The sequence below is a fragment of the Bufo gargarizans genome, chromosome 2 (genome assembly GCF_014858855.1).
Source record: "Bufo gargarizans isolate SCDJY-AF-19 chromosome 2, ASM1485885v1, whole genome shotgun sequence".
In the NCBI taxonomy this organism is placed as follows: Eukaryota; Metazoa; Chordata; class Amphibia; order Anura; family Bufonidae; genus Bufo; species Bufo gargarizans.
The window spans coordinates 141,595,311-141,614,188 of record NC_058081.1 but is presented as its reverse complement, the minus strand read 5'-3'; the positions used below and the strand labels follow the sequence as shown (position 1 = coordinate 141,614,188).

The 18,878-nt window shown below is 44.5% G+C and overlaps 1 protein-coding gene across 2 annotated transcripts in view; it reads left to right on the top strand.

Annotated features, from left to right (window-relative positions):
- Positions 1-8,706, top strand: part of CSNK1G1 (casein kinase 1 gamma 1) — a 73,222-nt gene extending 64,516 nt beyond the window's left edge. For both annotated transcript variants that reach the window (XM_044279533.1, XM_044279532.1), the window contains one exon: positions 6,701-8,706. In XM_044279533.1, coding sequence (XP_044135468.1) covers positions 6,701-6,758 — 58 coding nt within the window. In that variant the 3' untranslated portion in view covers positions 6,759-8,706. The remainder of the gene's footprint in view (positions 1-6,700) is intronic.
- The last annotated feature ends 10,172 nt before the right edge of the window (positions 8,707-18,878 follow it).

Sequence of the window (18,878 nt, the reverse complement as noted above, 5' to 3'; positions counted from 1 at the left end):
AATCCTTTCCCATGTGCCTCATCTACCTTCTTGTCTTTCATATTGTGCCTTCATGTCAGTATCGCCGCTACAATAAAGATCACGCCTAAACTGCAGCCACTTCTGCATGCGGTCAGACTTCAGAGAGCATATTGCATAACCACTTGTCCCCTGTCGGGCACTACATTCTGTCACCTTTTCTCCCTTAAGATCATGGAGTGTTAAAGCCACTCTCCGGTAAAAAAAAACAGGATCCCTTCTTTTTTCCTTCTAGCTGTAGATCTGCCAGTTGCCAGGCACTACTTCTGCCATCCGAGATGGCCCTACCACTTCTCAGACTGCCTGTTGCAAGCTGTACATTTGGTAGCCTAAGACACTTCCTGCTGCCCTTGGATTGGCTAGCCCTGCTCACATGAGCATTACTGACCAATCCAAGTGTAGGGCTGGACAAACAGGAAGTGTCTTAGGCTGAACAGTGTGCATCAGATTGTCTGAGAAGCATTGCAGCCATCTTGGATGGCAGAAGAAGAGCCCAGGTATTAGTGGATCTGTGGCTGAAAAGATGAAAAGGAGGGCACAATGTATAGTGCTCTGTTTGTTCCCCAGTTAATGAGATTTTTTTTTTTCTTGAACTGGAGGGTTGCTTTAAGAATTGGACTGCTGGTTTCTGTGGACTACTTGTAGATGAACGTTATATTGATGTATATTGCACTGGGCAAGTATAGTGACCACACAGATTACTGGAAGTATAGATTTATCATCCACATACCTGTGTTTGCCCCACTTAATATTCCACATCTATAGCTCTGCTATTGTTTGCATCTAGATTTTAGAAAATGCATAATTTATAACATATAGCAGATTTCAATTTAAGATGCAGATTTACTAAATGCATGTAGTGTTTCCAGGTTTACTTTGAACTAAGTGTCTCTTAAAAGCTTTTTTTTATTATTTATTTTGCTTTGGTTCTGCCAGCAGTAAAGTATTAGGAGCAAACTTATGCTTGTGTGCTTTTTGTCAAGAGACTTGCTGGGAATGTCGCATAGATATTGCTGGCATTTGCATAAAGCTCAGTTTTAAAGTCAGGGATTTACAAATTACTTTTAAATATCATTTTATCAATGTCATGCTATTGACTTTGATGCTAAGCCCTAAAGAGGTCTTCCAAGTTAATTATAAAATGTACCTGCTTGTAGGAGTTGTGATAAAATAACAAAAGAAAAGTATACTGACCAGTGTAATCCTCTGCTACTACCTCCACTTCTCCCCGCTGGCCTTTGTTTACATGACAGAAGTGGTGCCCGCGTACCCCTCATTACTGTTGCAGCCAGGTATACAGTATTTGACTGGGAGGATGGGAGAAGGCAGCAGAGGATTAAACTGGTGAGTATACTTGGTTATTGTAACACAATTCATGGCAGTGGGCGCACTTTTACTTAACTTGGAAAACACCTTTTAAGGCCCATTCACATGGGATGATGACCGGTCGAATTATAGTTCATACTTGCATTCGATCCTCATCATTGCCCTGTGCAAACATGTCCAATGATCAATTGAGCAAACAAATGTTTGTCACTGACCACATCTTGTATGTGGACATAGGAATCATTGCTTGCGGCACATCTCTTCTTGTAAATGGGATGTGCTGCCGACAGAGGTTTTCCGAGATTTTAATACCGATAACCTTCCTCAGGATAGATCATCAGTATCTGATTGGTGGGGGTCCGACACCTGAGACCCCCAATAAATAAACTGCTTGAGAAGGCAGTGGCTAGCTTTTCCTAGGCCAATGACTACGTGTTCATTGGTTACGTAGCCTAGAAGCAGCTCAGCCTCATTGACGTGAATGGGGCTATGCTTCTATACATTGTACGCCGCTGTGCTTGGTAAGCTGCGAGAAGGCCTCAGTGCTCATTGGACCCCTTACTGATCAGATACTAAAGACCTATCCAGAGGATAGGTCATTAGTATAAAAGACCTGAAAAACCCTTTATGGGACTGAACGCTTGTATGAATCATCGTTAATCTCAACATGCAGATGACTGGAAGAAAACCAGTGCCGATCGACACATTATGAACAAATTATCTGCCCGTGCAAATGAGGCACTTTCCCTCCACCTTCTCTGCTTGGAATGGTCAGAATTCCCACAAATGTCAGTCATAGCCTCTCTTGATCTTAATGTGATATCCTCATTCCTTTGACCTGCAAGGCATGTTGTCTGCATGGCTGCATTCCCCCATCCTCTCCCTAGTGTATCTTGGGTGTATTAATATTTCTCTCTTTCTCTCTCTGTCTTTTAACACACTGTAGCTGCGTGAAAATGCTCAACTTGTGGTGAGTCTCTCTCTGAGGAGTGCACACCATGGAGAGGACCCCCCTCCCCCCATTAAGAGTTGGCCCATGGGATTAGCTTGTGAACCACTTTAATTCTTTACAGAATAGACTACATAACCCATGGTTATAGAAACCCTTAAAGTTCCTTTACAGGTTAAGGAGGAAAGGGTACAGTCTTTTTTAAGAGTCTTGCTGTAATCATTATGTGATCTAAAAATAATATAATACACTGCAATATCTGCACACAATTCTATATAGCAGAAAAGGTCTGCACCAGTATAATAACTGCATTAAAAAGTAATTGAATTGTATTAAAGTAGCACTCCCACAAAGATTTTATTCTCTGACCTGTTAAAAAGATGCATTATGTAAAAAAGATACATTATGTAATCTGTAGTGAATGTAATCTTCTTACCAGTGACTGCATTTGTGAGTTATCCCCTCCCTTCTGCTTCTCAGCTGTGTCATGTGACCGGCAATCGGATATTCCAAATAACACAGCTTCTTATGTGTGGATAGGAAGTCAGTTTCTCTATGTATTCCTATTAGAGCCTCCATGATAGTCTCATTGGGATCAGTAGTGAAACTGACTTCCTGTCCTGTGTCAGTTGGCGATCAGAGGGTTGGTCACATGACACGGCTGAGGATCAGAAGGGAGGGGATAACTCACAAATACTATCTCTAGTAAGAAGTTTACATTCACTACAGTTTACATCATGCATTCTAATAGGTCAGATAATAGCTGAGGGAGTGCTGCTTTAACTTTACTACAGTTGGTTAGATGGAAGAAATGGGCTTGACCTAAAGGAGTCAATGTCGCTCATAGTTCTAGTCATGTTTCATTTGCAAGCACAAGTTAGAAAAGAAGACCATCTATTGTTGCCTTGCTCAGCACTGGTACTTTTGTCTGCACTAGTTTTTATGCTTGAAGTCCACTGAGTTAGGACTTATCTAGACAGACAAGCAGGGATGGTACTGCAGAAAGGATCATGGGTCACCTGAAACCACCTTTTCCCAAAATACTTTGGGACCTACTAGAGCAGTTAAGGCCAACTTCTGGCACTCCAGCTGTGGTAAAACTACGACTCTCCATTCATTTCTGTGGCGTTCTAAGAACAGCCAAACAAGTGTGCATCTTGGGAGTTGTAGTTTTACCACAGCTAGAGTGCCAAAGGTTGGCAATCACAGAACCAATGGAACAGTACGATGTCTTTAGGCAAAATGTCTGGAGAAAAATATTGACAATTGTACAGTGTTGAGCAATCTACTCTAAAGAGCTGTATAGGTCTATGTAAAATCTGTTATGGAGCTAATATCGCTGATTAAAATGAGGATCACCTATATCAGCCATAATAAGCTCATACTTTTGAGCACGAGGAGGGCAGTGGAGGAACGGTGGCAGTGCCACCCATGTTGTACTGCAGTTAATAGTCCACAGTCATGGAGGCAGATTCTCTTGAGACGGTGTTCAGGGCATCATGGGTATTGCATTTTCACTGAAGCTGAAGACGCATGGGTTGGGTAATACTGATTTAAGGGAATGTACATCTTCACCGTTTTTTTTTTTTTTTCCCTATATTCTTTCTAAACGAAACAACATAGAGCCGTAGATATAAAAATATTCAAAATGCCCCATTTGAAAAGGTGCCTTCATTTGTTTTTTTATTTTAATTTTATTTTTCTAAGATTAATGGTTGTGAAGTAATACCCAATCAGAATCTATACTAAAATGTAGTGGCTTAATTTTTACTTGGCATTAGTTTTGAGTTTTAACAAGGTTCAGTGGAAAAAATAATATGCAGCTATTGTGGTAGTGTTTCAGGACCTGGCATTTTTGTGGCACCTAAAAATCATAATCTTTGAGTAGATGGCATTAGCTCTTCTCCAGATTAAGAACTTAATTATAAACGTATGTCAGTTGGTTAAAGAGGATCTGTTATCTCATAAAACGTTTTACATCTGCCTGCCTTTCTCAGTCGTTGATGCTCCCTTTTTAATCTGTCACCCCTTTGCAAGTTATAGGAACTAACAGTTCTGACTCCCGAAATGCAGAGCTGGCCATATTTTGCCAACGGGTGAGGTCCTTGTCACTCAGTGCTTAAGAGGGAGTGATCATCATTATTCTTGTGCAGTCCAGTCAGAGCGGACAGCATCAGAGCATTGAGTGAACAACCTGATAATACAGGAAGGAGGGAGTGGGGGCCACAGAAAAAAAATACAAAAACATACCAGATTAATGAAGGGAACGATGCCGATAGGGAAGGTGGGCAAATTGAAAATTTTACCCCAGGTGGCAGGTCCTCTTTAAAAGGGTATCCCAGGATTTTACCTTATTTATTTATTTTTTCTTAACTGGCACCTAGAACTTGTGTTAATTAATAAATCATACTCTCCTACCACTCCAATCCAGAACCCTGGTTCCGTTTACCTTTCTTCCGGTCCATGGCCTGTTTACGTCTGGCCACTGGCCTCTACAGGGATGTGTCCCCAATCAGCACATGAGCAGCTGGATCACATGCAACTTGGAGACAAGTCCCCACTGAGATCAGTCATTGGCTGCAGCACTACTTGTGACCCCATTCATGCCCTGGAAGAAAACAGGCTGGGAACAGAAAAATAGCCAATTGGAATCCAGGCACTAGACTGCAACGGTGGGGAGCAGGCAATCATAAGTTTTTTTATTTTTTTTATTTATTAGGTACCACACGTTCTGGGGTCCAGGTAAAAAGGTCAAAATCTTGGAAAACCCAAGATGTAAACTAGAGGTAACAACATTTAGCTCAAATTTGAACTTTGCCATTGAGCAAGAGAGAAAGGTCAAAGGGAAGAAAGCAGACCAGGTTTTGTAAATGTCCTACAAGCCCTTAAAAAGGGGCTGTACTCTCTGGGCCATTTATGGCATACTCATAGGATATTCCATAAATGTGAGATATTTGAAGGTCCTACCTCTGGGTCTCTCTCCCATCTCAAGAACGGGGCCCTAAAGTGGACATAGAGAACATTGCCCATGTGCAACATAATATCCATTCACTGCTATAGGAAATTAAAATTCTTTTCAGAAGACCCATAACAGTGAATGGAGAGTACATTGTGCAGGCACAGTCACCCCTCCCTTTACCACTGAGACTTGCGAAAATACCTAAACTTTGGCTCGGCTCAGTCCTATAACGGTGAAAGGAGAGAGCCCGTGCCTATCCTATCAATATGCCATGAGTGGCCCAGGTGGGAATACCCCTTTAATATTTAAATATATATATTTTTTTTCCTTTGTCTGATATTGCAGTGTGTTTAAAATTGAAAATCATTCTTTATACTTTCTGCAATACACATTTCCTTATGACTAAGCTATAGGGTGCCAGTCCACAGATAACCTTGTTTTTCTCAGCAAGAGCTCGACTGACATGCACCCATGTCTAAGGCCGGCCATACATTTAAAAGTTGGATAGGTGATAATTGCCCAAGTGCTGGAGGGGCCTGACTGATCACTAGAACAGTGGCCCTGTGACACCCATCTGAATGGAGTGGGGGTCATGAATTTACGCTGTCAGTCCATTCTAAATCTATGGGGCTGATGGAGAAAGCAGTACAGCACTTGGTAATATTCATCAGTTCCATAAGCTTTGAATAAATCTGCAGCATACATGCACCCCTGCAGCTCCATTCAATCACAGGACACTTGTTTTTGTGATAGGCGGGTGTCACAGCAGGTGGGCCCCCAGCAGGGGGGTCTGAGGGTTAATGGGATTGGCATAGAGCGATTTCTCCATATACACTCTTTTGCAGGGTTATTTTAATGCGAAGAGGGGTGGAAGTCTGTATAGTAACTAAACTGTTTCATCTCGCCTCTCCCCAATTTTCTCCCCTTCAAGTAGGGCCCAAGGCAGATCTTTTAAGAATGTGTAGCAGTAGGGATGGCAAACTGCTCCTCTCCTTATTAGTATTTACCTAGCCACTTGGGTCCTAAATTTTCACCCGAATTCCCACTTTGTCTGGCTAAGTTGTTGTCCACTCCTTATCACCTTGTATATTGTCTGCATGCGACACACCAGTGTTTCTTTCTCCTTGTCATTCCTCAAGTGTCTGTAACCACCCACATGGTGCATATTCAGCCTCCACTTACCTCTTGGTTTAGAGTTGTAAGTCAAATCAAGGGACAAGCACCTTTGCAGTGATGTGATTGCTAAAAACCTGTCCAGTTCTGACGTTTCTCCTACAAAGCTGTCTGGCCCTTTGCAGAGAACCTTTCTGTGCATTTTGTAGTTTTTGTACACTGCCGCAGTGCAGTCATGAAGCAGCAGTGAAACTGCAAACATCTTTAGCCCAGGACAGTTAACCTAATTTACTGACCTATCTCTCTCTTTTCTCTTCTTTTTTTTTTTGTGGCAGGTGCTGCTGTTTTTTTAAAAGAAAAAGGAAGAACCACTCTCAGAGACACCATAAGTGAACTCCATAATCCACTTGGGAGGAAACTATCAGATTAGCGTCTACAGTGTCGCTGTGTCAATGACTCTAGGGCATTGGGGGTGAGGATGTAGGTTCCACGTGGTGTAAATCTTCAGGGGGAAATTGGACACCAGAAATCCGAATGTCATTGGATGCAAAGGAAGGCCGCCCCAGAAGTGGTTCCTGAGTTGAGGTGCAATAATGCCGATCCCTCAGAGCCAAGAGCCCTAAGACAAAGGGCCGTACCTATGGCTCAGAACAGGGACTGCCGGGGACCACTCTTCCAATCCATTTGTATTAACTACATAGGTTACTGCACTCCCTCGTTGCTTGAATGAAAGATGTCCTTACCACCACTAACCCATTTTCTCCCTTAATAGCCATGGTAGGGGGGTTGCATCTCACAGCTCCCTAAAAGTCCCTCATCCCAGTATCTAAGACTGGAGGGAATAGAAACTTGACTACATTTTATTTAGAAAAAAAAAATGGTCCCAACCTTTTGGTCCCAAATTAATTTTTTTTTTGTTCCCCTTCTAATCTTCCTTTTTGTATCTCCTGAGAAATAAAGTATAGACAATTTAAAGCATTCCACAGTAGATGGCCCGCTTCCTGCATGGGTAAATGCCTCACGGAGTCTGTCTTGCACTACTGGCTTTAAACTAAATATACCTTTTTTTTTTTTTTTTCCTTTTTTTTTATATTGATAAGACGTGTACATTCTCTCGCTCTGCTGCACGTTCACCTCGGAGCGAGGCTTGGGCTCAGGTTTTAGAATGATGAAGCCTTGTTTCCCTGCTTAGCTTTATGTAGACAGCAGACCACAACTGATTAAACTGAGGAGAAGTATTTAGAGTTGCTGCTTCAGGGGATAAAAAAATAAAATCAGATCGGAACTGATAAATGGACTAAATACTATGGGAATACCTCTCTATGCTTGAATTCTTACTGTAGATCATCTTGCAATGTTATACTTTTAATAGGAACCATCTGAATCCTTTGGTTTCATTTTAGCATGGTATTTTAGACTATACCTTTCCTACAAAACAATACTTTGTGTTTTCAATTACTGTGGCGGGTAACCAATGTTCCCCTGTTATAGCATACACTGAGTTTGGCTGCAAAAAACAAACAAACTGTGAAATGATTTTTTTTTTTTTTTTTTTTTTTACAACTATTTTATCTTTATCATGGCTGGTTCTAGGTTTTTATATTTGGACAAGGTTTTATTTGTCAGTCCAGATGTTATTTTGTAGAATTTTCTTTGCTGGAATCATGAAGTCTAGAATTTTGTATCCATGCATTGAGTAAGCAGACTTCAAAATGGCCATATATAATATTGCAGTAAGCCAACCGTGCGCAAGTCTGGTGTCATTCCGAAGTAAGCCATTCTGATTTCTGCATCACATTTCCATGGTCTCCACCAAGAACCAGTAACGAATCCTATTCTTTTTCAGTTTCAAGATTGTGAATTGCTACTCCAGCATTATATAGTTCAGCCTTTGAATGCCGGAAGTGATTATTTCTCGCGCACTGATGAGGCCGGGATACCTGGTGGTATACAAAACTAAGGTTTCCCTTCTGATCCAGTGTCTTTGATTTGATTCAGATCAGTCTTCATTTCAAGCTTCCAGACACTGAAAACAATTGCCACAAGGATATGCCTCGTGTAGATGTTTTAATTTTTTTTTTGTTTTTGGCGTTAAACAAGGACTTAAGTTATTCCTACTTTCGTTTCATGGATGGATCAATCCCTTCCCCTCAGGAATCATCAACGATGTCCCTTCATTGTACAGATCAATTGTTTTTTTTGGTTTTTTTCTTCCTTTTTTGTATTTTTAAAGGTATATTTAATTTAGAGTATTGCATTGCACTGTAGCTAAAGGGGGATTTTTTTAAGCTGTTTTTTGTGTTTCTTTTAAGAACTTTAATAAATGTTTGTCTGTTAAATGTTTCGGGCTGAGATATGTGAAGTTACTAAACTGGGGGGGGGGGGGATATGGGTTGGCCAGTGTGGAGTTTTTTTTTTTTTTCTTTTTCTTCATTGCTCTAATTAGGTTGGCAGTACACCTACAATGACCACTTTAAAAAATACTAAATGATTTTGTCTATAGACATATTTAATGCATGTGGTAATTCATTATGTTGCAAATGAAAAAAAAATCATATTTAGTTTCCCCATTGGTCAAATTACCGTATTTATCGGCGTATAACACGCACCTTCATTTTAAGAGGGAAATTTCAGGAAAAAAAGGGTAGCTCAGAACTTTTTTTTTAATTAATATTATTACCACTTATAAGGTAAATAATGTAAAAGGATGACACTTATGGGGCTCTGTGGATTACACTTATGTCATCCACAGATCCCCATAAGTGTCATCTACAGATCCCCCATCAGATGGATCAGTGTGGAGAGAGGAGGCGGGGACACTCATGGCGGGGCCCGGTGCACTGACTCTACTCTAATACACCGGGCCCCGCAACTGTTAAACATTCAATCTGATCTCTTGTAGACGCGCTGTATCTCCTTCGGTCATGTGCCGCCTGTCTCAGCTCCCTCCTGATGCGCCGCCTGCCCCAGCTCCCTCCTCATGCGCCGCCTGCCCCAGCTCCCTCCTCATGCGCCGCCTGCCCCAGCTCCCTCCTCATGCGCCGCCTGCCCCAGCTCCCTCCTCATGCGCCGCCTGCCTGCTTATCTCACTTTATGAATGAACAGGCAGGCGCCGCATGGCAGAGTGAGCTGGGGCAGGCGCCGCATGGCAGAGTGAGCTGGGGCAGGCGCCGCATGGCAGAGTGAGCTGGGGCAGGCGCCGCATGGCAGAGTGAGCTGGGGCAGGCGCCGCATGGCAGAGTGAGCTGGGGCAGGCGCCGCATGGCAGAGTGAGCTGGGGCAGGCGCCGCATGGCAGAGTGAGCTGGGGCAGGCGCCGCATGGCAGAGTGAGCTGGGGCAGGCGCCGCATGGCAGAGTGAGCTGGGGCAGGCGCCGCATGGCAGAGTGAGCTGGGGCAGGCGCCGCATGGCAGAGTGAGCTGGGGCAGGCGCCGCATGGCAGAGTGAGCTGGGGCAGGCGCCGCATGGCAGAGTGAGCTGGGGCAGGCGCCGCATGGCAGAGTGAGCTGGGGCAGGCGCCGCATGGCAGAGTGAGCTGGGGCAGGCGCCGCATGGCAGAGTGAGCTGGGGCAGGCGCCGCATGGCAGAGTGAGCTGGGGCAGGCGCCGCATGGCAGAGTGAGCTGGGGCAGGCGCCGCATGGCAGAGTGAGCTGGGGCAGGCGCCGCATGGCAGAGTGAGCTGGGGCAGGCGCCGCATGGCAGAGTGAGCTGGGGCAGGCGCCGCATGGCAGAGTGAGCTGGGGCAGGCGCCGCATGGCAGAGTGAGCTGGGGCAGGCGCCGCATGGCAGAGTGAGCTGGGGCAGGCGCCGCATGGCAGAGTGAGCTGGGGCAGGCGCCGCATGGCAGAGTGAGCTGGGGCAGGCGCCGCATGGCAGAGGGAGCTGGGGCAGGCGCCGCATGGCAGAGGGAGCTGGGACAGGCGGCGCATGAGGAGGGAGCTGCGGCAGGCGCTGCGCCGTCTTAATGTTATACCTCCGGTACGTAAAAACATGGCTTCTTAACATTATATCGGCGTATAACACGCATACATCATTTTCCCCCTATTTTCAGGGGGAAAAAGTGCGTGTTATACGCCGATAAATACGGTACTTTTCTTTACTGCTCCCAATTTTTAAAGGGGTCTTCCGAGAGTGTTTTGTTACTGATGAACTATCCTCTTGATCAGTCACCAGTATCTGATAGGTGGAGGTGCAACAACCCCGCTGATTAGCTGTTTGAGAAGGCAGCGGTGCAAGCATTAATGCCTCAGCCTTCTTCATATTTACACAGGCCAGTGATGACACATTCATCGGTCACATTGCCTATTGTACTATAAAATGAACGGTGCTGTGCTTGGTGAGCTGCTAGAAGGCTGCGGCACTGCTGTGAGCGCCTGTGCCTTCTCAAACTGGTGTCGGACCCCCCACCAATCAGATACTGATGACCCATCCTTTAGGATAGGTCATCATTAAAAAAAAAACTCTAGGAAAACCTCTTTTAAGCTACTGCACAAATACATGCTTGGGTATTGGTGAGGACAAAAAGGATACTAAGAAAAGTGTTACACTAAATGATTATGGGCATTACATGACAATTGATAAGTTGATCACATGTGGACATTCATTGCCATCTCTCCACCCTGTTCTCCTCCTCTGGAATGACAAACTTTAGATATTTGTTATATCCTTTGGACATACTATAAATGCCTCACATGGAAGTGCCACTCTAACCATTTTGTTAATGCATGTTTTAAGACTTTTTTTTTTTTTTTTTTTTTTTTTTTGACACCCTTATTTCATAACTCCAGTTGTATTGGAACATGTCAAATTGTCTCTGAAGTGGTAGCAGAGGTGAGGTCAGACTGTTACCCCAACATGAGATGTTTATGGTATATCCTCAGTCTATACCATAACTTTTTTCCCTATAGAGAAGACTATGGGGAAAGTCGCATCACAAGCATTCTACAAAACAGCAAGGGACCAAAAATGCTAAGAAACTGCCTTTGGCTACCTGCACACATTGCACATTAGGTTCAGTTTTTCCGCACTGAAAAACCAGAGTAAGGCCCCTTTCACACGGGCGTCGCAGAAGAGGTCTGGATGGGTTGGGGGGGGGGGGAGGGGGGGGGGTGTGCCTTGTGCGAAACCCGCGTGTGTTGTGCACGCAATTTCAGTCGGTTTTGTCTGCGATTGCGTTGCTCAGTTTTTTTCCCCGCGCGAGTTTAAAGCTTTTTTAATGCGTTTTGCACACGCGTGATAAAAAACTGAATGTTGTTACCCAGACCTGAACCCAGACTTCTTCACTGAAGTTCGGTGTTCTGTAGATTTTACTATTTTCCATTATAACATGGTTATAATGGAAAATAATAGCATTCTTTAATACAGAATGCTAAGTAAAATGTCCATGGGTTTAAAAATTTTTAAAAAAATTAACCTGTGTGAAAGTGGCCTAATACAGTACCAGCGAAGTGAATAAGATTTGGTATCTCATGCAGACATTGACATGCAGTGTGCAATGTCGATTGTTAGTTCGGATTTCACAATTTGCAAAGGGGGGGGGGGGGGGGGAAGCCCTAGGCCTTGTGTACACGATTGTAATTTTGGTCCACGTCTATTCATTTCAATGGGGCCGCAAAAGATGAAATAAAAATATCCCTTTTTAAGGGTTGCTATATCAAACTGTGCCGCAACAGTGATCAGCATGTGAACTGGTGTTGTCCTTATGATCCTAATAAGCCTGCCACTTAAAAGGTTCATTGAGCCTCTTTCACACAAGCGTGTCGGGATAAGGTCCGGATGCGTTGCGGCAAACCCGTGCTACTAGGTACCCAATTGCAGTCAGTTTTGACTGCGATTGCGTTCCGTTTTTTTATCGCGCGGGTGCAATGCGTTTTGCACGCAAGTGTTAAAAAAACTGAATGTGGTACTCAGACCCGAACTTCTTCACAGATGTTAAGGTTTGGGCTCAAGGTTGTGTAGATTGTATTATTTCCCCTTATAACATGGTTATAAGGGAAAATAGCATTCTGAATACAGAATGCATAGTACAATAGCGCTGGAGGGGTTAAAAATTTTTTTTTTAACTCTCCTTAATCCACTTGTTCGCGCACCCGGCATCTCTTCTGTCTTCTTCTTTGAGGAATAGGACCTTTTGATGTCACTGCGCTCATCACAAGGTTTATCACATGATCTTTTACCATGGTGATGGATCATGTGACGGACCATGTGATCGCAGTGACGTCATCTAAGGTCTTTTTCCTCACAGATGAAGACAGAAGAGATGGTGGCTGCGCGAACAAGTGGATTAAGGCGAGTTAAATTATTTAAATTTTTTTTTTTTAAACCTCTCCAGCCCTATTGTACTATGCATTCTGCATTAAGAATGCTATTATTTTCCCTTATAATCATGTTATATGGGAAAATAATGATCGGGTCTCCATCCCGCTCGTCTTCTAGCAACCGTGCGTGAAAATCGCACCGCATCCGCACTTTTTTTGCAGTTTTCACGCAGCCCCATTCACTTCTATGGGGCCTGCGTTGCGTGAAAAACGCACAAAATAAAGCTTGCTGCGATTTCCACGCAACGCACAAGTGATGCGTGAAAATCATCGCTCATGTGCATAGCCCCATAGAAATGAATGGGTCCGGACTCGGTGCAATGTGTTCACTTCTCGCATTGCACCCGCGCGGAAAACTCGCCCGTGTGAAAGGGGCATTACTAGTGGTGTTCCTGCACCATAGGCCTCGGGCCGAACACATCAGGCTGCTCTGGTGCTCTACAATGGAAGAGCACAATGGAAGTCAATGGGAGAACCTGAGCATTAAACCAGGCACCCCCTGCTCTCAAGAGGGGGAGGGTTCATGGGAAAAGGTCAGAAATTGGATGTCTGGATGCATCTTTGACTTCCAGGTCTCTGCTGGGAACAATGTTGTCCGAGTAGTACGCCACTTTTACAGACTGACAATAATACCCACAAAGCCAAAGAGGAAAAATTGTTTCAAAACATTCTTTCCTGTATATTTACTTTTATATATAAAGTGCAAGTGCTGCCAAAAATTACAAGGAAGAGGTACTCTGATGCAACCTATATATCACATAAAGGAGGGCCTCATTCCCATTGTGGTACAATTGTTCAGGTTGTGGGACTCCTACACTTATAAAGCCTATGCGCTAAGTGAAAGGGCTGCCAAAAATTATAAGGAACCAGCACTCCAATACACCCTTTGTTACACATAAAGGAGGGCATCATACACCCTTGAAAAATTATGATTGATGGCCAGCTGGTGACCCTCAAAAACATTTGGAGCAAGGGCCTGCTGATCTGACAATCTAAAACATTATGGGCATAGGCCTGCTGCCGCTATGGTGACTCTAGATAACCTGGGTCCGATCGCACGTCCCCATGACGGCGACGATCCATTCGGATGTCTGCCCTATCAACTTTCAATGTTATTTTCAGCGCAAACCACTGTGACCATAGCTTGCTGCTTTTCCAAGTGCTGATTTTTTTAAAGTGCATTGCCATGCTGTATCCAGCTTGTTTCAGAGTCCAGGACGGAGAGTCGGTGAAGTTCTTCTCCACTCCAGAAGAAGCATTAGACTGGCTCGATCGGAGGGGCTGAGTGCATGCGGGTTCCCAGGATGATAGAACTCCTATTTGCTTTTACGGATGGCCGAATTATAGGGAGGGGCTGCAGTTGGTTTTGATGTCCTAGTTCACCCCGGGTTCCATTTAGTTTAATTAAGGGGTTGTGGACACTTAGTGTTGGTCTCCCCCGTATTTCCAAAGGAAGTTAACTAACTTAAGTTCGGGGTACCAAGCTCTGATATGTTGGGGCAATCTGGGCAGGGAGGGGGATTTATGTCTGACGTTATGGGCTGGTTGGTATGTTCTATGTTTGTTTTTTATGTCTTGTGGTATGAAAGTGGGTGTGAATAGTTTGGGCAATCTGGGGTCCTCTTGGGTTACAGTAGTGAGTTCCCCACCATGATGGCTACCTGTCGGTTTGTCTCCTGGAATGTCAGAGGGCTCAATGATAAAATCAAGAGGACTCTTGTCTTTTAACTAACTACTTGAAGGGCTATAACCCTGATGTGGTGATATTGCAGGAGACACATCTGAGGGGACAAAGGCTGCTGGCGCTAAGGAGACCGTGGGTGGGATCGAAGTATCATGCTGTTTATAGTACTCATGCGAGGGGCGTCTCGGTGCTCGTGGCAAAATCTCTTCCTTTTTAATTGCACTCGGTTCAGCTTGATATGTCTGGCCGTTTTGTTATCATACATGCCGCGGTGAGTGGCATGGATTATATACTAGTGGGTGTGTACATTCCTCCTCCCTTCCAGAGAGAAGTGTTAGACGACATCATGGGGAGGGTGGCAACTTTATCATCTGCCCCATTGATCCAGCTCAACTGTAAATGGTTGGAGGTCTTACCTGTGGCCTGGCCGGCTTAGCAGGGCATAAAAGATTACTGGGCGAACAATGAGGGCTCCTCGGACCCCATAGTGGAGTGGAAGGCCTTTAAGGTGGTTCTACGTGGTACGCTCATACATGCGATAGCCTCACATAGGAAAGACTTAGGGACGACCAGAGCTAGACTGGACCTAGTAGATAAAGAAAGAACGTATGTCCAGGCTCCTAGTGAGGATAAACGTATGGCGTGGGAAAAGGCGCAAAGAAGACTTAACCTACACTTGACAGAATATAGCACCAAAAAGCTATTTCAAAGACAGGTGGTGTTCTCAGATGGGGACAAGAACGGGCAAGCTTTGGCGTTTTTGTCCAGAACTGAAATGCCTCAAACTGTGGTCCCTCACATTACCAGTGTAGATGGGTCTCGGGTAGTTCGACCGGGAGAGATCTGTGAACAATTTGCCCGGTATTACTCTGTCCTTTACAGCTCCTCACCTGTAGATATGCAAGGTTTTTTACAGAGCATTCCGCTTACTCCTCCTATCCCGGGTGGATGGGCGTTATCTGGATGGTCCTGTGGATGTGGGGGAGGTTAAGGCGGCAATTGAGAGCATGTCTGTTGGGAAATCGCCTGGTCTGGACGGCTTTGAATATGCTTTTGAGGCCGATCGGCTGCCACGTCTTTTATGGAGGCGACTAACGTGGTAATTCACTAATCGGGGAAGCCCCCGGACCAGTGCAGCTCCTATAGACTGATTTCCCTTCTAAACGCAGATACCAAAATTTTAGCAAAACATTTTGGCCAGATGCCTCAGCGGTTATAGACCCAGACCAGTCTGGCTTCACGCCGGGCAAGACAACTAATATCAACCTTAGGAGGTTGTTTACTAACTTACAGGTCAGACACGACAATGCAGGGTCGCGAGCGTTGGCTTCTGTCGATAATGAGAAAGCCTTCGATTCTGTGGAGTGGCATTTTATTTGGGAGACGCTACACTGCTTGCGCTTCCCCCAGTATTTTATCAGATGGGTCGAGTTGATGTACCAGGCCCCCAAGGCCCGAGTAAGGGTAAATGTTTGTCTGTCCCGACCTTTTAGTCTACATAGAGGCACCAGAGAGGGCTGCCCCTTATCGCCACTGTTGTTTGCCCTCATTATGGAACCCCTTACCCAACTGATTAATAATAGTTTACTGATAGAGGGATGGACGATAGCAGGAATACAAGAAAAATTATCGCTATATGCAGATGATGTGTTCGTGTACTTGGCAGAAGCCGGCCCTTCTCTGGAGGCACTTCTGGACACTGTAGATGGATATGGGAGATAGTCGGGCCTTCGGGTGAACTGGGCTAAGTCTAGTTTGTGCTTAGTGGATGATAGTTCAGAGATATCCCCATTGTCGCTCTTGAGAGTGGTGGAAAGTTTTCCGTATTTGGGAATTAAAATTTATAGGGACCCTAGGCAGTTTTATCAACTGAACATGGTGCCTACAATGGAATTCATCATGCGTAAAATAGAAGCGTGGGAGAACCTACCTTTGACCCTGGTGGGTAGAATAAATATTGTCAAAATGGTACTGCTGCCGAAGCTCCTTTTTATATTTACAGGACAGTTCCAGTTAAAATCCCTAAGTCACACTTCGACTCCCTAGATAGAATACTGTCGCCCTTCATATGGAGACATCAGTCCCCTAGATTGGCTAGGAAAACCCTAAAGGCTCTGTATATACAAGGGGGTTTGCGAATGCCAGATATGTATGTTTATTATATCGCAACTCAGCTGATGTATGCGACTTGGTGGATCAGAGCGGATGCAAAAACCCAGCGGTGGTTCTTGAAGCAGTGCTAGTGGGCTCATATGAGGCTTTGACAAATATGGTATATAACGAGGAAGGAGCCCCTAGAACCTTGTACTGCACTGAAGCCATGACTAATGTAATTGCGGCATGGACACTGTTTGTGGAGACACATATTGAGGATCCTAATGGGAGACTTGGTCTTCATATATGCCCCTGTGGTGCAATAAACACCTTTTGAGAGCATCCATGTAAACCAATTTCCTCTTTTTATGAGGAGATTATGAAGATGCAGGACTCTCTGCTCTAGCATTCGTTTGAGCGCTGGACTGAGGATATCCCTAATTTTGAGGTGTCTCATCTGGAGTAGTTAAGATCGTATGGCGGTCATCGGTTATGAGTGCCCGTGACCAACTTATCCAGATCAAGTGGATACATAGAGTATACCCCAGTGTGCATGTACCACATGTGTCAAATACCTGATCCTTCATGCTCGTGCTGCGGGGAACTAAGAGGGTCCTTTTACCATTATGATATGGCTGTGCCCTGTTGTGCAGTCGTACTGGGGTGGGTTATGTCGTTTCAATAACACAAAATTGGGTCTCCTGGGGAAATGCGAACCTATGCTTGTTGGGCCTGGTTTCCGAGGCGATTCCCACTACATACGGCAGGAAATTGCCGTAATTGATGTTTTATGGTAGGAAAACTATTCTGTTGAATTGGAAACCTCCTAAGTGCCCGACAATTGAAAAGTGGTCACAACTTATAAATTAGGATTTCCAGATGTTTAAACGGACGTATCGACCAGAGGTGTGCCGTACTGTTTCGATAAGATTTGGGGAGTGTGGGTGCTTAGCCAGGGTACGGCTTCAGGACAAATTTGAGTGGGACAACGGATTGCTCAGATGAATGAATGAGTGAGAGAGTGAATGTCGTAACTAGATTCCAGTACAGTCTATATGACCTGGGGAGATTGCGCATTGGATTATATATTTACACAACTGTATTAATAGGTCTTGCCCATAGTCGCACTTTATATTCGAACAATGTATTTGCTGGACGTCTAAGAGATCAGTGTATGTGCTTTTCCATGTAATTGTTTCACGCTTGGGGGCTGTTTTATTTTATATCGTTACAAAAGAGAGAAATAAACAGTATTAAAAAAATAAAATAAATAACGAATGAGACTAATTACGTGACCCCCGGCGGTGAGGATTGTGTTGACCAGACTCTTAAAGGGAACCTGTCACCAGTTTTTTGGTGTCCTAACTAGGGGCAACATAAAGAAGTCACTTTATTTAATTGCCCAGTCAATCTGCCAACATCTTGTATTGAAAAGCTCCAGCTCATAATAATGAGTCCTGAATATTTATGAGCTCCTGACTCTCCCCGCCCACCTGCTGCTGAATGACTGACTGACTGTTATTTTCCATTTGAATCAGCAGCAGGTGGGCAGGGGAGTGGCTATAGCTCTGAATTAAATATACGCTGGACTCAATGACATCACGCTGGACGTAAATCAGCTCATTAGCATGTGGCATCTTTGTGTGTATATTATGAGGTAACCATCTGTCACACCAGTAAGTGAATACATCTAAGGCACTTTTTAGTAGTTAATGATTGTATATAATTAGTTAGATTATAATAAAATATCCACATGACAGGTTCCCTTTAAATAGTAAGGGCCTGCTGGTGAGCTGACCCTCTAAAAAATTATATGTGAGGGCCTGCAAGTGAGCTGACCTTGTAAAACATTATATGCGAGGGCCTGCTGGTGTGCTAACCCTCTAAAAAAAATTATATGTGAGGGCCTTCAGGTGAGCTGACCCTGCAAAATGTTGTAGGTGAAGGCCTGCTGGTGAGCTGGTCCTCTAAAAAAATATATGCGAGGGGCATATATGCGACGAATAAGCATGTTTATATGATAGGAGAAGGATGAGAAAAGGAAGATTCAACCATATACCCTTGTTTGTGGTGGAAGTGGTCCAGGCCTTGTTCATTTTTATAAGAGTCAACCTGTCAGCATTTTCCGTTGACAGGCGGATACGCTTATCTGTTATAATGCCACCAGCAGCACTAAATACCCGCTCAGACAAAATGCTGGTGACAGGGCAGGCTAGGCCAGCACCTCCAAGGCATAGAGCGCCAGTTTGTGCCACGTTTCCAGCTTGGACATCCAGTAGTTTTAAGGCACTGAGGGATCATTGAGGACACTGACACGGTCTGCTATGTCCTCCTTCACCATCTTCCAAAATGTTTCCCTCCTTGTGACACTAGGCCGCGCATCAGAGTGAGGGTGCTGGCGGGGTGTCATAAAAACT